The following is a 22,565-nucleotide window of genomic DNA, read 5'->3' as shown; positions in this document are numbered from 1 at the left end:
GGTTTATGAGTTCAAATAGGCCAGAACTTTATTGGTTACAGATGTACGGTAAATGGTCTGGCATTGGGTGAGGTCAAATTACGCCACTCCAGCCCATCTGCTGGAAGCTCACCTAAGGGTAAACCACATATTGAGGGGGCCCTATGACCCCTCAAGGGACGCGGGTGGCATTGTGGGTTAAACCACAGAGCCTAGGACTTGCCAATCAGAAGGTTGGTGGTTTGAATCCCCACGACGGGGTGAGCTCCCGTTGCTCGGTCCCAGCTCCTGCCAACCTAGCAGTTCGAAAGCACGTCAAAGTGCAAATAGATAAATAGGTACCGCTCTGGCGGGAAGGTAAACGGCGTTTCCATGCGCTGCTTTGGTTCGCCAGTCATGCAGGCCACATGATCCGGAAATTGTACGCCGGCTCCCTCGGCCAGTAAAGCAAGATGAGCGCCACAACCCCAGAGTCGGCCGCAACTGGACCTAATGGTCAGGGGTCCCTTTACCTTTTTTATGACCCCTCAAGGGGTCCCCGTTGGAATGCTGCTATGGTTCTAGCCCCCGTCTTGGCATCGGATAGAAGCTACTCCTCCCAGATCGCTTTAACCAGATCCCCTTAACCAAGGAGGGGCAAGGAGAAGCTATAACCTCCCCTCCAGCCAAGTCAAGGCCTACCCAATGCCTAACCTCACAAAGTTGTGACGATTGCTATGAGGTAGGCAAAACCAAATGGCCAGGTCCAGTCTGCAAAGTGGAAAAATTCCTGCCCGTCCCCAAATACAGCAGCTGGCACGGTCGATAGCAAGGTCGTAGCATAGATCTTCCTGGTTCGTACCTCAGCCACTATGCAAAGCCAATTCTCCTTTTGAATTTATTTGTTAAATTCCCTATTAGCTATGCTGTTAGGATACAACTAGCTATCTGTAGCTTTTATTAGAGAAAGACCAGTCCCATCAGATATAGCTCTGCAATGGATGACATGCCTGAAATGATTTTTTAATATAGGTGAACAGCACGGTATGAGGAGTCGAAGCTGCCCAAAGTATTTTCTTCTGGCGGAATGCAGAAACCCTGTATGGTACGCTGCTGCTCGCATTTCATGAAGTGTGAAGCTGACTGACAGGTTGACTGCATTATAAAACGACTCAATTTCCATGATGAAAAACACATACACCATTACAAAATCACCTTGAGAACCTTCAAGGGAGACAAATTTGTTTATTCTCCTGGAAGCATTCTTGAGAAAACAGACATTGATATTATCCTCTTAAAAGAGGTTTAAACATTCCAGCTCATAATCACTATTAGAAAAAGAGAAGCCCTTATTTAATAAATAGTGCTAATATATACAAAAATAAGATCATGGAGGTTCCTGCTGATATATACAAAAGTAAGATAATGAAGGTGGGAGAGCAATTCTTGGCTAGCGAAGATTTCATTGTGCTATATACCAAACAGGATTTTCAGAATTCCCTATCTGTTGCTAGCTAGCACTATTTCTTACGTCTTCCCCTGGAAGACTTGCCCCTTGCCTTCTTGCCCTCAAATACAGGCCTAGCTGTAACCAGAGGCTTTTCTTCCTCGGCACTAGAGCTGCTGTTCCCCACTTCGTCCAGCTTGGCTTCAATCTCCAAGCTGGCTGTGTCTGCTTCAAGCACCAGGGCATTTCCTCCTTTTTTGCACCTTTTGGAGGCTTCCTTCTCCGACTCTTCGGCTGACGATTCGCTAGATGATTCAGCCTCCGAGAGCTGGACCTCCCCTACGAAGCCTCCCCCTCCACAACCCTCCCCTTTCAGCTGTGGGGTTTTTCTCCTCTTGCCCCGCCGGCCCTGTGTTCCAGCCAGTCCTTGCTTCGCACCTCGAACAGGATCCTTCCCTTTCCTCCGCTTGCGTTCTTGCTCCATGACCGCAGTAGCCTGCAGGACTTCGTTTTGCTCTTCTTCCTTCTCTTTCCTCCTCAGGCAAGTCACAGCCCGGCGAAGCCTCTGACTCTTGATGGCTTGCTTCTCGTGTTGTGCTGATCTGAAGAAGGAATCGATACGGAGCTGAGTCTACAAAGAAAAGAAAAGGGGGCATCCCCACAACTGATGTTAAGTAATTATGGCATAGGCTAATTGCAATAGAAAAAAGACAAAGGGCATCTAAGTTCAACCCTCTATATTGCCTGGGCCTATCAAGCCAATTGAGGCCCACTGTACCAATGAAGATCTATGGGGAAGTCCTCTCTTGAGATTCCACCCAGCAAGCTATAAGATGCACCAGACTCAGGAAATGGCCATAGCTCAGTGGTAGAGCATCTGCTTTGCATGCAGAAGGTCCCAGGTTCAATCCCAGGCATCTCCACGTAGAGGTGGAAGACAACTGTCTGAAATACTGGAGCACCGCTGCCAGTCAGCACTAAATGGACCAATGACCTGGCTCAGGATAAGGTAGATTGCAAGTTCCTACTCAAGACCTTTCAGTTAGTGGCACCTCAATTGTGAAACTTCCTTCCTGACAGGTCCACCAGAACATGCCACTGATATCTTTCATAGTAGGAGGGTGAAGATCTGTTCATTCAGATTAACCTTTGGTGAGTAAATGATCAGTTCATATAGTTCACTGCTTCATATAGTTCAGAGTTTTGCAGTTTGTGGTTTTATGGGGTTTGGGGCTGGATGGTTTTGTTTTGAAAGAGATAAAGTGTCTAAGTAATCCAGAATTCCTAATAAACATGCAATAAAGACTGCTGTTCATTTGTGTATTTTCTATGTAGATATTTGCATATCATTTGCATAAAAACCAGATTCTCTGCCTGTGGGGTCTCATGCAATTTCTACACAGGCTGATATACTGGATGCTGACTACTCTCTCCAGATACTTCTAGGCAGCTCTAAGTGCAAGGATTATGCTAGGAAAGTGCCCTGCCATTCTACACGGTTGGTTTTCATCACTGAACAAAGCAGAGCCTCAAGAAAAGGTAACTAGTCACATTCCAGGTGGCACAGAACGTGACAGGATAGCATCTGGATGAGCCCTCTTGTCTGCTCAACATTAGGACTCATCATCTGTTATCAACATGTTTGCTTACAAATTTATGTCGCCAGTTATGGTCTGAAAATAACTTGTATACATGTTGGAAAGGAAGAGGAGCCTCACTGATCCTGGCAAATTTCCCAGCCACCTGTGGGAAGACTGTTCCTGCCAACTCCTGGGCTTAGAAATCAAGAGGTCTGAGCACAAAACAAATGCTAATCCCTTTATATCTGTCTCCAGGCTTCTGGTACTTATCTGGCTTCTGTTTTCAGCTCAAAGCATCTTACCACTTAAACTGCTTGAGATCTATGTAATGTTCACCTGCAAACCTAAACCCGAATCCCTTCTTCAAAGATAATAAACTCGTTGAGCCAGCTAAAAGATTCATCAGCCAGGTCCATTAAATGGCCTGTGTTTGGACACTGGATTTTATAGGTGAATACGAGGTCAGTGCTGGTCCTTCAGTTTCCAAACAATCCTAAATATCAAAGTGAGCTGTTTGATAGCAGCACCTATGGTGCTGCAACCAATTCAGAAGGCTACCCACAAAAAAACAACGTGATGAGTCTAACCGGAGTAGAACAAGGACATCATAGATTCTTAAATTTGCAACATCCACTTGAAACATGGGTTGCCAACCTACGGCACAGGTAGAAGAAGTTTGTGGGAGTTATGAAATAGAAAAATGAGGGTTCATAGGCCTGGTGCTGGAAAAAATATCTTCAAGTCTTCTACTTGTTCCCTGGCACAGTAGGGGCAAAACTACACCAAGATACAATGAGCCACATCTGTAAGGCAGCAAGCACGAGCACACACAATGGCAAAAAACACTGGCCGCTAATATAGAAGAGGGATGTTGTCGGACTCCAATTCCTATCAGCCCTAGACAGTAATGGTTGGGGATGAGGGGAGCTGCAGCTCAGCAACCTCTGGAAGACCACATCCCTGAAACAGAGCCTACCCAAATTCTGATCCAGAGAAAAGATGGGATAAACATGTTCTAAAAAGTGAACTATTCATTTCACCTACAATACACCAGTTCTGAAATTTTAAAAATACTCAGCTGAGCTCTCGCTCTTGTCTGCATTTTGAGTCCGCCCTGAGCAATTTATTCCTGGGATTTAAATTCATCATTTGCTTTCTTTATCAGACTTTCAGTGAATTTCATAGTGACGAAAATTTCAAGACATATTTGTAGGTGATGATTTAATTTTCTACCTCTGTGGGGGACAGACTTCCATTCTAACTGTTCTTACCAGGGTTTATCAGGGCATATGGAGACAGCCTTTTGATGATGTAGCAAAACAAGTTTCACCACCCCCACAGTCACACATTTGTGCATGTTACTGATACCTGCTGTGCATTCAGCTGCTTGAGGACAGGCAACAGGACTTCGTCTGTTTTCAACTTGGTCCAGCCAAAACGACTTTGACAAAATGTGTTTCGAGTCAAGGGCCAATAGAAATTCAAAGGAAGTGAAAGCATGAATGAAAGTTCCTGAAAGCAGCAAACACATCCAGGAAAACAGGATTTGCATTTGTGTGGATTGTGTCAAATGCTGCCATTCTGCTTCCACAACAAGCTTCAACTTGTGCAAGAGACCTTCTTCCTCCTTGCCAATCTCTTGCAGCCACTGCTCCCCTGCACACCCTTCAAAATCTGATCCAGAGGATTGAGGTTTATGTAGCAGCACAATGAGTATTTAAAAGCAGAAAACGCCCTAACAATTACAGTGGTACCTCGGGTTACATACGGTTCAGGTTACAGACTCCGCTAACCCAGAAATAGTACCTCAGGTTAAGAACTTTGCTTCAGGATAAGAACAGAAATCGTGCGGCTGCGGCACAGCTGCAGCAGGAGGCCCCATTAGCTAAAGTGGTGCTTCAGGTTAAGAACAGTTTCAGGTTAAGAACGGACCTCCGGAACGAATTAAGTACTTAACCAGAGGTACCACTGTACTACGTTTTATGATGAAAATCTGGGATATTCTCAAGTCCTTTCCTGTTAATTTTATACATGTATCGCAGCACTTTTCACACGCAAAGACTGCAGCTCTTTGTCTTGCTCTTTTTCAAGTAGCATCTTTCATGCACCACACATCTGCATTTGGTGACAGCTACTTGAAGAAACTCTGTGCATTAGGAAGCACACAAGAGGCGGCACATCAGTTAGCTGCTTTTGGATGACACTTGCATTGAGAGAGAGATTTCTATCCCCTCCGCACCACAGAATTGTGTTAGCAAACCACGTGAGCTCTTTCATGCAACACAGCACCCCATTTGTTGCACGTTTCACAAGCATTTCTGCCGGAGCATTTCTAAGCACAGCTTATCAAGAGTACAGAGAAAACAGAGGGGGGGAAAGGATATTCTCTTATCTGTTCCACGTCAGGTCTTCCCCAAACGAATAATCCTTTCGACTCATCCACCACAGGATGCAGATAAGCCTCTGCTACTGCAGGATTTGGGAAACCGGGTGCAAGCTGCAACTGCCGCAATTTTTTCTTCACTTTGGTGTCATACGGATTGGGACGCGTTTTATTATACTTCTGAGCCTCGGCCCACCATTCCCTGAGAAAACAGAAATAGATGTTTAAATCTCTCTCACACACGGGGAATTTGTTGGTCAGGACTGTCATCTGTCAAAGTGACAAGGGAAACTTCAGTTTTGAAAAACTTATGGCCCCTTCAGGTATAGGGACTACAGCAACCAAAACAGCTTTTAGTACACAATGAGCACACAGCCCATACATAAGTCCTTTCCTTGCACTGTGCAATGTAAAATGGAGGTCCTCAGTTTGCCCCAGTGCGCAGCAGGGTGGTGACCAGGTATGACCATGCGCTGAAATCAGTTTGGGAAAGGTATTACATCTGCAGAAGAGCAGTGAATGTGTTTGTGGAAGACAATAGCATAAAGAACGTCAAAGAGAAATCAAAAGCCCATTATACATGAATCAGTAGACAGCCTTAAACCATGGTTTGCTGTCGATTTTCAGATTATGGCTTGTTAGGGAGCAACAAACCATGGTTCTATGTTTAACTGCAGCTTTATGCTTTATTTCTCCTGTTTGCACCAGGAGAGAGGAAAGGCAGGAGCAACCTGGCAGCATGCGAAAACCAGAAACTATGGTTTGCCATGACAAACGAACATGTTCTGCCATAAATGCAGAGAATCACAGTACAGTGGTACCTCGGGTTAAGAACTTACAGTGGTGCCTCGCAAGACGAACGCCTCGCAAAACGAAAAACTCGCAAGACGAAAGTTTTCCGTTTTTGAGTCGTTCCGCAAGACGAATTTCCCTATGGGCTTGCTTTGCAAGAAGAAAGCCCATAGGGAAATCTCCGGGGACCTCTTTTAAAATGCTGGCGGTCGGGAGCAAAGACTTTCGCCCACCGCCGGCCTTCAGAAGAGGTCCTGGACCTCTTCTGAAGGCCGGCGGGGGGCAAAAGTCTTTGCTCCCCCCCCGCCTGCCTTCCCGGGACAGCAGAGACTTCTCCGCTGTCCTGGGCGATCTTAAAATGCTGGCGGGCGGCAGCGAAGCCTTCGCTGCCGACCCCCAGCATTTTAAAAGCCCCCGGGGCAGCGGAGACTTCTCCGCTGTCCCGGGCGATCTTAAAATGATGGCGGGCGGCAGCGAAGCCTTCACTGCCGCCCGCCAGCATTTTAAAATCACCCCGGGACAGCGGAGGCTTCGCTGCCGCCCGCCAGCATTTTAAAATCGCCCCGGGACAGCGGGGGCTTTTAAAATGCTAGCGGTCGGCAGCAAAGCCCTCCTGTCCCCGGAGCTTGCGGGGTGGGAGGTGGGGAGAAGGGCTTTTCTTCCCACCGCCAGCCTTCAGAACAGCCTTCTGAAGGCTGGCGGTGGGAAGAAAAGCCCTTGTCCCCCCCCCCCCCAGCCTTCAGAAGAGGTCGGGGGACAGACTGTCCCCGGACCTGGTCTGAAGGCGGTTTCCATAGGAACGCATTGATTGATTTTCAATGCATTCCTATGGGAAACCGTGCTTCGCAAGACGAAAAACTCGCAAGAAGAAAAAACTTGCGGAACGAATTAATTTCGTCTTGCGAGGCATCACTGTAATTTGTTCTGGAGGTGCGTTCTTAACCTGAAACTGTTCTTAACCTGAGACACCGCTTTAGCTAATGGGGACTCCCGCTGCCGCCGTGTGATTTCTGTTCTCATCCTGAAGCAAAGTTCTTAACCTGAGGTGCTATTTCTGGTTTAGCAGAATCTGTAACCTGAAGCATCTGTAACCCAAGGTACCACTGTAATTACAAGAAATATAAACAGATTCATTATTGTTCCTATGTTATACTAATATTTCCCTTTGCCAGGCATCCTAGCTCATAATGCCTCAGACACACACACACACAGAGAGAGAGAGAGAGAGAGAGAGAGAGAGAGAGAGAGAGAGAGAGAGAGAACAGCCTGCGATAATAAATAAATACCTACACAAGTTTTAAGAGAGGCTCCATTCCTCGTCCAGGAAATTCGTTCAAGATCTCCATTGCTGTTACACAGCCAACAGTAGGAATTCCTTCTGTGTAATCACTACCAAGCAGGTAGGCTAGATTAATTAACTTGTTTCGATCCAAGCCTGAAGGGAGGGAAGAAAAGGTATGTCAACCTGGTGCAGAAAGGATGCTAACATTGGTACCACATTTTATTTAGGCTGCCCTACTCAGGCCAGATAATAATTATTCTACCCTATCCACAGGCAGCAAAAGCTAGTTTAAATAAATTATATAAAAGCTCCAAGTGCAGGCTAACGAGAGAACTTGCTTTTAGCTCAAGAAACCTGACAGGTTTTAAGGCTACTCCAAATAAATGCTGTGCCTCAATTGTTTCTAACTACTGAGCAGACATGACTCATTCCTAATCTGGGAAGCCAAACATCAGAAAGATTAAGAGTGTTAATCCAGGGACCAACACCAGCAGCCACAAGGATCAACCAGTTACAGAACATCTCCAGAGAGTGGAACTAACAGAGCAGTGTTTATGCAGGTTACCCCCTGAATTCAAGGGCACTTATTCCTAAATCGCTTAAATCACCAATTTTATAATCCTCCAGAAGCAGAAGAACAATCAGAAGAACAAGGAAATATATGTTAATTATCTGCTGTATAATAGCAAAACTGTTGATACACTATCATAATAATAAAACTGCATTGTTTCAATTAGAGGGTTAAAAAAAAAGAAGCAATTCAAATCTTCTGCATAAGCAGGGTTTTTTTGGTCTTACCTAGCTGATTCTGGAAATCCACGTACTGGTAATATTCCACATACTTGTTTTGAGAGAAGAAGTTTTTGTACACATGTCGTGCTCCAAACAACCAAATGTCACTGTCATCCGTGATTGTCCCCGAGGTTTGATCAGTGAGGTCTAAGACGGCACATTGAGCCTCTGCCTCCATAGGGGCTTCGATGTATGGAATGCCAAAGAGGCGCAGAAGTTCCTGAGAGAACGGAGAAACAAAGTCAATACAGTGGTAACTCTGGCTACGTATGCTTCAGGTTACGAGCTCCGCTGACCTGGAAGTAGCTGCTCCTGGTTGCGAACTTTGCCCCAGGATGCAGATGGAAATTGTGGCACACGAGCAACAGGAAACCCAATTAGTGAAAGCGCGTCTCAGGATAAGAACGATTTCAGCTTAAGAATGGACCTCCGGGACGAATTAAGTTTGTAACCAGAGGTACCACTGTCCTTTTCTCTGGTGAGAGGGGCCAGTTCACCCACCCACGGGTATCACTTGATGACTGGCAGGTGAATGTGCGAACCAGCTCCACTGGAAAGCACTGCATCAGAGGCAGTATCAGGAAACCTGGAAGTGCATTATTAGATGTATAATGGGTCATTCGCACATACGAGCCATCACGCCCAACTTACAAACGATGCCAGTGATTGTGGTTTTTGATTTAGTTATTTTTTAAAAGACAGTAAGTGACTGGTTTTCAGTGCAGCATTAGTTTTACTGGGGAGGGAAAGGTCAAAAATAGGTAAGACCACTGACTATGTGAGCAGGGCAAATAAATCTTCTGCAGACAGCTGTTTGTCATGGAGATGTTCCAAGCTTGTATCTGCTGCATCTGCAGCTATGTGATACGTCACTTAAGCCTGGATTTGCATGAGATGGAACAGATACACTATTTCCAGCTTTCTAAGAAAAATACATAAGGACTTTTCCCCTTTCCACCCCTCCTTCCCTAACATGTGCCTTGGCAATACATCAATAATCACTTATTTTTCTAATACTCTACTTTACTTTCTAGATCTGTTAATATAAGAGCTACATTCAATCCGTTTGTATACATCCCTTGCTAACCCGTTCAGCCAACTCAGTATGATACATTTAAGTTGCACAGTGGAAAACAGAAACGAAAAGGCAATTTGTAGCTTTTATCACTGACATCTCTCTCTGCGGTTTGTTCTTCCAAGTCATGCAAAGTTAACATGTGAAGGAATTACTAACATGAGAATGTGTGTGCTTGTGGAGTATTTTTTTTGGGGGGGGGGATGCCTCTAACTTATAATGTAATGTTGATATTTTCCTCTTATTTTATTTATTTCGTTCCATTTATTTTAATCCAGTTCTTGTGAAAGATCTCAAAGCAATTTAACAGTAAAAATGTATTTAAAAGAGTATTTATTTATTTTTTAAAGTCAAATCCAATACAGATGTAGACTGGGGTAAAACACTCAATTTAAAGATTTATGGGAGGTCTTCAAAAGGCAACGAGGAGACATACATGCCTGGTATGTAATGGGAGGGAATTTATTTTCACAAATGTTTCTCAGTTTTATCTCACAGAATCACAGAACTGTGGAATTAGAAGGGACAAAGATATTCTTTTGCTGCGCTCAACTTTAAGAAATACCAGTTTATTCCTCCTTATTAAACCCCGTTGTTTGAATTAGGCACACAACACTGAAATGAGTCGAGCAAGCTTGTCTCTTGATGTAGGTGGGGGGGGTTGCAATAAATTATAGCTGTATAGAATATTGCAGCAGCTGTGAAATAATTCAATGAAACTAATCATGTGAGCATTGCTCAAAGGCAATAAGGAAAGGAAAATATCAATACCTCAAGTTTAGACAAAAGTTCGTACTCTTCCTCACCTCTTTCCCGGTCACAGTCCAAGCCAGCGTAACCCAGTGCAAAGAGAGCTGAACTTGCACTTGACTGGATACTCTTGCCAACATTTTTCAGTTTTCCCTTTGGGAAAATGGGAATCTTTACAGGCTGAGAACAAGAAGGGATGATAAATAAATTACCTGGCTTTCTAAGAACATCTGTCCTGTCACAGTGGCAGCAATACGCTCCTGCTGTTGCTTCTGAGCCTTTAGAGCATTTTGCTCAGCAGAAAGGTTTGTTTCCAAGACTTCCAACTCCTCCTGTAAACATAAAGGAAGATCCAAGTTCCGTTAAGCCCCAAGGCACCGATGTATGTTAGTTACCTGTCTGCGCTTAAGTTCGTAGAAGGCATAATTACAGCAGAAACCTATGCTCGGGATTGTTAGCAACCCCCAGAAATATAAAATTCTGCACCAAACAAGTCCAAATTCTGCATTTAGCAGAGCAAAAACAGAGGAACTCTACCCAAAGAAAGGAAATTTAGCAGAAGACATTGTTGGTTCAGTTCTGTACGCACACATCGTCAAATCTGAAATTCTGACACACTGTTTTTAAGAAGGGTTTTTTTAAAAAATAGCCTATTTCTGATCTTCAATCATAGCAGAGTCTGAAAAAGTACAGGCATAAGAAGGGGAGTTTCATGGATGTCATGGTCTCTGTTCCTACTGACTTCAAAATCCTTTTTGTACTCTTTCAAATAACTCTGCAAATCTTTCTCATTAAATAAATAAATGTTATGGAACAACTGAACATAATTGTTGTATTCCCTGGGAATACAGCTCTTTCCTCATTACTGACAACTTAATAATTACCATACTAATATCCTGCCATTCGTTAATGGCATCCTCCTTGCCTTCGATTTCAGCATCCTGTTGCATAGACAGCTCTGAATCCTCACCAGTGTCTTCTGTTAGGCTGCCCGTGGGGCCTTCGTCCGCCCCTTTCACATCCTCTGCAGACAATGCTTCTTCCTCCTGTTCAGCGGAAGCAAGGGACACCTCTGATGCTTCGTCCTGAGGTTCACCACTCACTTCGGCATCCACTTCAATGAAGCTACCTGATCAACATTAAAAAGAAAAGAAAAAGTGAAAACGATTGGCTTCTTTGCCTCTGTTCTTCTGGCAAGTTTCTTAAAGTAAAACCCAAGCGGTTCAAAATATTTAAAAACAACTTCCTAAGCATCAATCGGTCCAATTAAAATCTGGGTAGGAGAGCAGAATTCAACAGTTGCCCTCCTTCCAAAACAAAACCGTTTTTAACTTGCCCCTGAAAGATCACCAAAAATGCATGCATCTGAGCTTCCCAGCCCAGGGCATTCCACAGAACCCTTCTTACATTCTGTCATGTTTATGTTTGTTCCTTTATCATATGCATATATTTTAACAACCACATACCATCAGAATCACTCTCTTCAGACTGTGATTGAAGTTCCTTTCTTTGTCTGATAAGGTTTTCCATTTCTGAAGTAAACAGGAGTGTATGCTGCTGACCTTCAGAGGCTTGTTTCCCTGATGGCTGAACCAATTCCACTAAATGCTCAGCTTTGCCATTTTCGGCTACCTCTGCAAAGTTTGAATGGCTTGGGACAACTGATGGAGTCTGCGCCGAAGGCTTTTCTCGCCGCTCTGTGCCACTATCCATACCTTCGTCTTTCCCAGAAGATGTGCCTGTTGTGGAAGTCAAGGCTCCCACCCCTCCTTTTTCCTTATCTGCCACAGAAGGTACTTTTTCCATAAAAGGAGTGCATATGATTTCAGGTACGCTCTGATCCTTCTCCAAGAGATCCTTCCTTTGACCCAATTCACTGTCTTGGCTAATGAGTTTGCCTTCTGAATGCCCGACACATAAAAATGGAGGCTCTTTTTCACGCCGATCTTCAGGTACTTGGCCCTCCTCATCCGAGCTACTGGCAAGAATATCCTTCGCGGGACGTCTCTCCACTCGACTGCCACCAGTGCGGATGCAAAAAGATGCTTCAACATCCTCCTCCTCTTCATCACATAAAGCATTCTGAATAGCCCTCAGTGTCCTTGGGGACATGTTGCTGGCGTCAGAATGAGCGCTGGACCTGCCTTCATCCCCATCAAGCCGATCTTTGCTGTCGCCTTCCAGCTCCTCTTCTGAACTGCTTCCCAGCATGGCAGCTTGGATAGCAAAAACGGTTCTGGGAGAAGGAGGAGCTAGAGAAGAACTGCTTGTTGGGTCGGCCTTTACAATATCCTCTAGAGGGGGCTTCCTGTTAACCTGAGCCTCCTTAATATTCCCTCTAGACTCTGAATCTTGAAACCCTGCAGAAGAATGGCTGGCTGACTTTGTTTTCATATCTCTGGGGGCATCGCCTTTGGATTGGACACCTGAGAGAAAAGGGATAACCACTGTTTATTAATATCTTAATACAAGGGTTTGGGGGGGGGTTATAAAGAAAGACTGTGGGATTAAAATCACATACAAGCCGAGTGATGACTTTTATTTTATTTATAGGATTTGTATACCACCCGTTATGGACGCGGGTGGTGCTGTGGGTTAAACCACAGAGCCTAGGACTTGCCGATCAGAAGGTCGGCAGTTCAAATCCCCGTGACGGGGTGAGCTCCCATTACTCGTTCCCAGCTCCTGCCAACCTAGCAGTTCGAAAGCACGTCAAAGTGCAAGAAGATAAATAGGTACCGCTATGGTGGGAAGGTAAACGGCGTTTCCGTGCGCTGCTCTGGTTCGCCAGAAGCAGCTTAGTCATGCTGGCCACATGACCCAGAAGCTGTACGCCGGCTCCCTCGGCCAATAAAGCGAGATGAGCGCCGCAACCCCAGAGTCGGCCACGACTGGACCTAATGGTCAGGGGTCCCTTTACCTTTTTATACCACCTGTCATCATAAGATTTCTGGGTGGTTCACAGAATAAAATGCAAGATAAAAACAAGTAAATAAGTAATACAAAACAGCAAAACAATACCCACCCACCCTTCTCACAGACACATTTAAAAGGCTGTAGAATATGAATCAGCCAAAGACTGAAGAGGGACATTTTCATCTGGTACCTAAAAATATATAATGAAGGTGCCAGGCAAAGCTCCCTGGGGAGAGCATTTCACCAAAGCAGAGCCACCACAGAAAAGGCCACCCTCCAGACCTCAGCTGGAGGAAGCACAGGAAGGGCCTCAGATGGTGAATGCAGATTCCGGTCAGAGGCGGCCCTTCAGGTATTGCAGTCCTGAGCCATTTAAGGCTTTATAGGTCAAAAACAGCACTCTGAATTTGGCCCGGAAGCTAAGTGGCAGCCAATGCTGTCGGGCCAAGATTAGCCTTATACACTCAGCAACTTGGTCACTGAATTCTGTACCAGCTGAAGCTTCCGAACCATCTTCAGAGGCATCCCTATGTATAAACATGGTTACCAGAGCATAGACAACAGAAGTTATTCCGCAGTTATTAAACTGGTTTAATTAATTAATTTTGTTGTGGTTATGAGACTGCTTTAATTTTACTAGCACTGTACATTTAATTTTCTCACGGAAGGAAACGTTATTGCCCTACTACCTTTTATTAGGATATAGTGAGAAGTGTCTTCCGAAACAACCCTTCTGGTTTCTACTTCTTTCAAGAAGCCCCCGTCTTCTTCATACTGGCTCTGGATTTGGCCCGAGTGCTGTTCATTCATCTCCTTCTGCACCTTTTCTATGTGCCGATTCAAGCTGCTTTTCTTAAGCAATCCCTTGAGCTGATACTGGGAGAAGTCACTGGACTCCTTCAATGACAACAAAAACAACACTTCAATAAACTTGAATTGAACTTCCTGTATTTCCAGGGCAAATAAATGTACTGTGCTAGAGGAAGAGGAAGTCTTTCAACCATCAGGAGACATTATCATCAACGTTTTGTAAAAAAAAAAAAAGTGACATTTTTCTTTTTATAACGTCAACAATTATATCCATCACATAGCTTGTTCCATTTAACATGTAAAAAGTTTTGAAAATTATCCACTGACTTTGGGATAGTTATATAATAGAAGACGCAGAATTTCCTCCTCATATAACAGAGCAGAGATGGCTAACTTTCTTGTGAGCTATAATGAACTACGGAAAACCCTTCAGGAACCACCTATCAAAGCAGTTGAAGCTGAAGTGTGAAAGTGAATACGGCCCTTTGCGTTCTTTGTTTTCTAAAAATACATTCTTGGGCCCTTGCAAAATAAAAACCTTTTGATGTCGTGAATCACAACAGGGGACCCACAGGAGTGATCAGTTAAAAACAACGGGAGGAGGTAGGGGCAGGGTTCATGGGGGGGGGGAGGTCCACAAAACACATTTTAGCATCACAGGATCACAATGGGGTACAAAAGGAGGAAAAATCAAAAGCTTATATATATGCAAAATGTTTTAGAAAATGGACAACTTTGCAGTGCATTCAGGGGCCACGCAAAATCTTTTGTCTTCATGGTATCACAGTGGAGGATGAACAGGAACAGAATGGCACACAAAAAATGGCACATTGGGCGGAAGGTGTCTTGGGGAACGAGAAAAACTTTTGTGGCTCATTGACTAGCTTCCCTGACAAGAGAACCAAACACTACATTTTTGGGTCCCGGAAGTGCAAGTGGCAGCTGGCAGCTGAGAATGGAGCCTGGGATTCAAGCAGGGAGTCTTATGAGCAGACCATGGGACTTTGCCCCAGGGGATTTAGTTTCAAATCCCCACTTAGTAATAAAAACTCAAAGTGGCACTAAGCATGCCTATGCATGCCTACTCTGAAGCCAGCCCTATTCCGTTCAATGACCAGGTAAGTGCATACAGGACTGCAATCTTACTTTCCAGTATGGAAAATGTAGGCTTGATGGGAAAATAAAACATTATTAGATCATACCGGCCTTATAGTAAAATTTGTTGTTTGAAATATGTTTTATGCATGTTTTGATGTACTTTTATGGTTTTATCATAACATGCTCTGATCGTTCAGTTTTGAAGAAAAGTGGGGCATGAATAACAAACTATAAGTAATAATAATAATAATAATAATAATAATAATAATAATAATAATAATAATTTATTATTTATACCCCACCCATCTGGCTGGGTTTCACCAGCCACTCTGGGCGGCTTCCAACAAAACACTAAAATACAATAACCTATTAAACATTAAAAGCTTCCCTAAACAGGGCTGCCTTCAGATGTCTTCTAAAAGTTTGGTAGTTATTTTTCTCTTTGACATCTGGTGGGAGGGCGTTCCACAGGGCGGGTGCCACTACCGATAAGGGCACTTTGAATGCTGTGTGCGATGGAAACAAGATAAAAATGGCAAATTAACGGCAGGCGTTTCTCTGAGAGTTAGGACTGAGCATTCTATCATCACAGCATTATTGACCCTAAATAGGGAAACACAATAACTGGTTGCCTGGCAGTGCTTTAAATAGCCAAGAACAGTTGCAATATAAAAAGGGGGTTATGCAAGGGGGGATTTAAAACAGTTGCCTGAAAACAGCAGGGTGCCCTGCGGCCAATGTTACATGTGTGAAAGATATCTAAACACATCTATTTACGGGTCAGCTGTTTATAAGACGAGAAACCAGCGCCAGCTCCACTTACAGTTTTCTGGTTGTGAGCACACAATGTAAGGCTACCCACTACATCAGAGGTGAGGAACTTTTCTCTGTTTGAGGGCCACATTCACTTCCAGGGGCCAAATGTCTGCGATAGGTAGAGTCAGGGGCAAAAGTGGGCAGTGCAACTGTGTAATATTTCACCTTTACGCAATAGGCCAGTTCGTAAAGACACTCACTGCATCCTCCATGCAAGCAAGCCAGAGGTTGAACTACCAAAGTTCAAGGACACATTCCAGCCCGGCAAAAAAACCCAAAAACCAAACACTAAATGAGAGCGTGCAGCAGAGGTCAGGGCGGAGAGGTGTTAGATTCCACCTTAAAAGGGTCAGACATGACTGTTGTGTATCACATGCCTGTTTACGTCCAGCACAGTTGCTGGGAACATCCGTTGTATGTTGCTTTTGCTTACTGCTGTTTTTGCTGGACACGAAGGGATGCAGACATGTTGTCCTTTGTTCCTCAACTATGCTGAACAAATGCTGTAAATATGCTTGCACATTTCTCTGTCTCCCTCATCTGCTGTGTGATGATTTACACATTCTGCTAACACAGCGTGCACGGGTCTCTAAACGTATCTGAGGCTCGTGTCGCTGTTTGATGCTTTTCCAAGGGAGACCGGCTGCCGGCTGGTGACTGGAGCCAGCTGGGAGCCTGCCTGATGCCCCCATCTTCCCGGCAGTATCCCAACAAGCTGTAGCCTGGGGAGAGGAATGTGTTGCCTGGAGAGAGTTCTGAGGGCCAGACAGAGAAGTGTGGAGAACTGCATTCAGCCCCTAGACCTTGTTGGTGTCAGGCGAACAATGAGTCAAATTACACAGTGCTTGGTCTCATGTCTTGAAGAGCACAATACCCCCCCACACCTGGATGTTCTGAGCTAAGGTGCCAGGTGCAAATGGGTTACCATAGCAACCCCAACGAGGTTGAGTGTATGACTTGCTGAGCCATTCACCCTCCAAATGGTTCAGAAAATACATCTATGTGTAGAGACGGGTATAATAGTGTCTAGGGCATTGCTTTCCTTATGGGTTGTCGTGCCCTTTCCCGTTTGCTGTCAGGGTCTGCCTCTGGATCTGTGAGAAGTCAGGGGAAGAGGCTGTGGGTTGTACACAGCAGTGTTACCTAGCATGGTGATAGTATCATAGAATTTTTTTTTGGAGAACTGGAAAGAACCCTGAGGATAATGTGGTTCAGCCCCCTGCAATGCAGCAATATGCAGCTGTCCCACACGGGGATCAAACCTGAAACCTTGGTGTTATCAGCACCACACTCTAACCAACTGAGCTATCCATGATGCTAGTAGATTCTTCTGTACATACATATCTTTACTTCAAAGACCAGAAGAACCGTATATAGTAGATTTTAGGGTTTTGCTTTGTCTTGTGTCTGGAGACAACAAACAATTTGTGACTTTGAGCTGTGTGGCTGTTTTCCAGAGTCCCTGGAAGAAGCTGTCTATTGGGAGCATGAAATCTCTTGAGACTCTGCTGGGGCTCTACGTACTGTTGCTACATTACACTGGTTGAGTTGTGGTGAACTACTGACTGACTTCCACAAGACACCAACAGGCCTGGGGCTCCCCACCCTTGCTCTACAGTGTATGATTTTTAGCTCAATTTTTATGATTTACAGTACACTACGTGTCTGCTTGGGAACTAAGTCTTACTGAGTTCACTTGGGCTCACTGCCAGTTAAGTGTGTATGGAGCCTCAAAATTCATTTAACAGACAGGACGGATTCCTTACCGTTTAATCTTAGTGAAGTTTCCCAGAGAATTGGCAGAGTATCCTTCTCTTCCCATATATAAATGGCCACTTCCCATATATAAATGTACACATGCCCATAAGCTGGCCTTTGAATGTTAGCAAAACCACTTTGAAGGTTTATTACAATCAAGAAGTATATAAATTTTGCAAACTAAGTAAAATAAATTGAGCAAATCTTGTATTTGAAGCATTCAATCTATTCCCTTCCTGCTATGGATTCATTCATTTTGACTGCCCTACGTCTACCTTAAATTGTGATGTTGCTATTTTTGACATTTTATGCAATGGTTTAAATAAGCTGCTCTACACCAAGAACTATTACTCTGACATTTTTACGTAAGTACTTGTTGTGATCATAGTGGGTTTACTAACAGGGATTTATCTGTTTTAAACACAGCAAGATTTTGTTCCGCTCACTTGAAAAGGTAAAAGGAAGGCTTGTGTATTACCTCTGGCATGGCCTCAAACAACGTCCTTCTTCGTTTTGTGAATTCCTTCATGTCGGTGAGAATCTCGTGCTTTACTTCAGGGGGCAAGCTCAGGAAATCTTCCGAGTCAACATCTACAGAATGAGGGTTTTCACACAATTCTTCCTGTGCAGGTTGGAAAAGGCAGCACACAAAATGCAGAGCCGTGAGATAGTAGTTCAAAAGGAACACGCTGACCGTGCAAAAGTACAGGAAGGAAAACAAACATGCACAGACTACTGAGCCTAACAAAAATATTGAAAGTTTTAGTTTTCTATCGTTTACTTTTGGGGACTGCACTTAAAAAGTATCTGCCCTATAGGTCCTTTTATTTAAACATTTAGGATCATGCTGAGGAGATTTCACCCCTCCCATATCCAACAATCTCCTGAGGAGTCTGCTGATTCTCCAGAGAGGAGGCGGCGTGTTCTGCTCTCTACTTATTCTGCTCCGGCACCGAGTCAGTCAGTCAGTCAGTGTCGGAGAGAGAGAGAGAGAGACTGAGTGTTAGAGATCGTGTGTAGAGATAAGGTTGCTGCTAAGAGCAGCTGCAGACACTCAGTGCAGTGCAGCATTCATTTATGCTTAGACCTATTTAGCTCTGTATATTGTTGTATAATAGTTGTAGATAGAATAAAGAAGATATTCTACAGAGCTGCTCTCCGAGTTGTTTATATACTCTGCTAGACTCTGCTATACTCTGCTGTGCGACGACTGTCTTCTTGTGGAAGTGAATCCGGTGCTCATAACTCTAAGCTGTGAGTCCACAGCACTTTGACCTGTTCCTGTGCAGAAGGTGATCTCTGGAAGTGCTACCCAGCTCGCCTAGCCCAGTCGGGGCTGAAGTGGATGAGTCCAGTTGGTGGCACTGGCTCAAGGGCGATGCTGACACATGCAAAGCCTTAAGTGGAGTCATACCACTGATCTAGGTAGCATAGTACTGCCATCTATGGAGCTCTCAAAAGTCTTAGGCAAAGGTCTTTCCCCAGATGTTGCTTCCTTGACACTGTTTTTAGCACTGATGTTTACTTAACCACAGCCATGATACCACATCAGCACTTAAGATTTTATGCTGATGTTCCTTACCCATTAGAAATGCACACAATAATATAAATAAGAACTCTAAATAAAGTGAGAGTTACTTGCAGTATCTTTTTCTGGGTCATTCGCTCCTCCCATTCCTTTTCATCTTCTTCATCAGAACTACATTACAAAAGAAAAGGCGGTAAGCTATCAAGTATCAACACATTTTCCATAAAAAGCAAGAGAGCAGAGTGTTCTTTAATGGTTGCATGCCCATATAAACTTTGTAAATAGAAACAATATAAGCGTGTTCAACTCACCTGTTCTTTGCATTTTCTTGTAAAGAAGGCAATACATAAATATCATCTATTTCTTCTCTTCGTATTTCTGAAAGGCTAGGGAATGCAGCCTCACTGGAGGGGAAAAATAACAACATTAGCAAAAACTTAATATTTAGAGTTGTGGGGAGACCACACAGAGGTGGGGGGGGGGGCTATGTACTTGCCTCTTGCCTGCCAGAACAGATTTGATAGCTTGTTTTTTCAGAAATGTTTTCAAAAGCTTCTCTGACGTTTTCTTGGAGTCAGCGGCTGCAACTTCTTTCCGTTGTCTTCTCTTAGCCTGCCAACATTGGTGAAATAATGTTTTATGTTAGAAGATTATGTTCTTTCCATTAATTTGATTCTCATTTCATATTAAACTGCTGTTTAGAACTTGACTTTTTTTTACCAACAGGTTTATCGTCATGCAACATCTTTACTGATGTTGTTACAGTGGCATCATGTTCTTTGCACTGTGCTGTGCACAGCTTTGCTGCATTTCCTATGAAATTGCAGTCTGTAGTTAAATGAAAGAGAAAGTCAGCTACAATAACAGTCCTTCCAATGGTCTTTTTAGAAGTCCTTACATTAATGACCAGCTACCATATACTCTATTCATGACACATACTTCCACAAGTGAGCCAGAGATTTACTGAATGCCATATTAAATTTGACTATTGTGGGAAAGGATTAAATTCCTGCCTCGGTTAGAGATGCACACAGCAGAGCCTCCATTTTGTTGTAGCTGGGAGAATCAAACTAATTCCTAGGCTCCAATTCTGCACCTCTAATGTTGCAATCCTATTCTCATTTGCCTGAAAATAAATTTATACTGTACCTGGCAAAAAGTTCAGTACTGGACAAGGTCACATAAAACACGTACCAAAGTTTGCCTCTTCAGAAGTGGTGCTTCACCATCAAAAACAAAGACAGGGCGAATTCGAAAGAACAGCAGCTTGCAAAGTCGGTGAAATAAAGTGAGAAGGTGGGCATTGTGGGTGGAATTTCCATGGCGGTCCCTTGCCCCTTTCACAGCTTGATTTAGCCAAATGCTGATATCTTAGAAGAGGATTCATAGGAAGAAAACTGAGGAAGCAGATACATGAAAACAACAAGAACATCTTAAGCAGCTGCTTATGTCAGATCCTGACATTGCATCCGACAAAGTGAGCTCTAGCCCACGAAAGCCTGCAACACATTATTTTTCTTAAGAGTTTAGGATGCCACAGGACTCTCTGAGAGACACATACCGGTACACCCTGTCAAACATCAGAAGAGATTTGAAAGAAACTGGTTTTTTTACATTCCTTATTAGCTTATTCGTTCGTGCATTTTAAATCATTTTAAGCTGCGCAATTGTGGTTTGTAATAAACTGTATAGCTTTCTTCATCACCGCCTCCCTTTTGTGCTGACTTGGTAGCATTTTCGTAGCTGTCAACATTTCCCTTTTTTAAAGGGAAATTCCCTTATTCTGAATAGGATTCCTCGCAAGAAAAGGGAAAAGTTGACAGCTATGCATTTTGTCTCTGTTTTGGCTTGTGCTTTCTAACTTAGCTGCTGCTCTAGTTTTTAAGCTAAAATAGTATTTAACTCTTTGTTGTTCTGGGAGCTTTGCAACATCCCCAGTCTGCTTCTTGTCAAATTTTGTGGGGTTTCACTACAATATCCCCCACTCCCCTTTTCTTCTTCCTTTTCTTTTTTTAAGGATACCAACAGCAAGGATTTTTCCTTCCAACGTTTCTGGGTTTATGGGTCTTCCAGAGCACTCCAGCAGCTTCCAAAGTCCTTGAACTCCCATCTTTTATTAGGTAATTAAATGGAAGATGAATCTGTTGGAAACAATAAAAATATTGGTGGGCCAAATACAAAGACGCCTTTTTTTAGAAAACACACACACATGCACATACTATTGATGGAGGTTTAATTATTATTTTACTTCAGCATTACCCCAGGAATGGTACGAGAGATATGCAGTGGTTCCCTAGTAAATAAGTCAGCATGTAAAAGCTTAGAATGTTTTAATCCAGACCTACCAGACCTACACACAATAGCGGGTTTGCATTCCACGTACCCCCAAACGTATTTTCAAGACCCCCCCCCCTTTTCCCTGAAGAAATGTGCAGAAATTATTTTCAACCCCTTAAAAAGACGCGGGGCAGGAGCGTGAGGAGGGGAGAGGACACGGGTCCAGCGATGGTATTTCTGATGCATCCCCTTACCCAAACTCCGCCATCTTGCCTCGTCGCGCTTCCTTCGCGTCCTCCGCTCGTCGCCGGCATGACTGAGGCGCACGGCCTGCTGGGAGATGTAGTTTCAGCCGGAGCTGCACCGCCGCTTGTGATTGGGCGCCCATCACCTCTTCCCCGCACATTCTCAGTTCTCTCTTAATGTTTTTAATGGTCTCTATTACTGTGCTATAGTCTTTTTGTTTGTTTGTTTTAATAAAGAAAACTATGGCTTATGCCCAGGGCCGGATTTAGGTTTGATGAGGCCCTAAGCTACTGTAGGTAATGAGGCCATTTATATGTCCAGCTGTCCTTCGTCAACAACAAATTGTCGCTGTTTTTTGTGTTGAATATATGCTGTATGGTAACTTATGGACCTAATAGGTATCTTTTGTAAACAGAATCTGCCCTTTTTCCCTTATGGAGTATCCAAGAGCCCGTATGGAGTCCTTACGTGGGATATATCTAAGACCTTAAAATTTTTATTACAGTATGTAAAGCCATTTGCACGTGTTGCCATGCAACCAGTCCATGCAGAATGTAAGCATCTTCTAGAAATGAGCAAACCAGTGATATTTTAGGGAGTAGGCTGGCAGGCTGGGCCCATTACTTACATCACAGGAGCCTACACAACGCAAAACACTGTTGCTGTATGTAGGTTTTATTTGTTTTTTATCTTATATTTTGGAAATGTACATCCAGGGGTTTTTTTCCTTTAAATTTTTTGGGGGGCCTCCAAGAGTGGGGCCCTAAGCTATAGCTTGTTTAGCTTATACGTAAATCTGGCATTTCTTATGCCACACTGCCACTGTTCTTTGGTTTGATGCCTTTCCCACAAGCCATCCCACTTCAGTGGATGTTTGCTAGCCCAACATATTTTTGGAAAAAAGAATAGAACATGGCTGTGTGGCATTCTATACACATGCCCTTCAACATTGGAATAGGTATGTCCTATTTTTTATTATTATTATCATTATGAGTATTAGTATTATATCCCGCACATCCAACCAGGCTGTTGCAGCCTCTCTGGCTGGCTTCCAACA

General features: G+C 43.8%; 1 protein-coding gene across 2 annotated transcripts; it reads right to left on the bottom strand.

The window, feature by feature from the left end:
• Positions 1 to 1,169: 1,169 nt before the first annotated feature.
• Positions 1,170 to 21,589, bottom strand: LOC310705962 (DNA excision repair protein ERCC-5-like). Of its 2 annotated transcripts, XM_083501126.1 has the most exons (16): positions 21,517 to 21,589; positions 21,008 to 21,126; positions 20,180 to 20,355; positions 19,478 to 19,597; positions 19,297 to 19,385; positions 19,096 to 19,156; positions 17,936 to 18,079; positions 13,665 to 13,872; positions 11,526 to 12,485; positions 10,944 to 11,188; positions 10,272 to 10,391; positions 8,241 to 8,454; positions 7,451 to 7,595; positions 5,370 to 5,570; positions 4,354 to 4,438; positions 1,170 to 2,036 (listed from the first exon to the last, which is right to left on the bottom strand). In XM_083501126.1, exons 2-16 carry the CDS (start codon positions 21,093 to 21,095, stop codon positions 1,479 to 1,481), a joined length of 3,414 nt encoding a protein of 1,137 aa, XP_083357252.1. In that variant the 5' UTR covers positions 21,096 to 21,126; positions 21,517 to 21,589; the 3' UTR covers positions 1,170 to 1,478. The 2 variants fall into 2 exon arrangements, with proteins under 2 accessions (XP_083357252.1, XP_083357253.1); XM_083501127.1 differs by lacking the exons at positions 19,478 to 19,597; positions 20,180 to 20,355; positions 21,008 to 21,126; positions 21,517 to 21,589 and having other exon boundaries at positions 17,936 to 18,304; positions 18,846 to 19,156.
• Positions 21,590 to 22,565: the final 976 nt, after the last annotated feature.

The sequence above is a fragment of the Podarcis liolepis genome (assembly GCF_965112155.1).
Source record: "Podarcis liolepis genome assembly, chromosome: 4".
NCBI classification, from domain to species: domain Eukaryota; kingdom Metazoa; phylum Chordata; class Lepidosauria; order Squamata; family Lacertidae; genus Podarcis; species Podarcis liolepis.
This window is presented reverse-complemented; position numbering and strand designations above follow the sequence as displayed.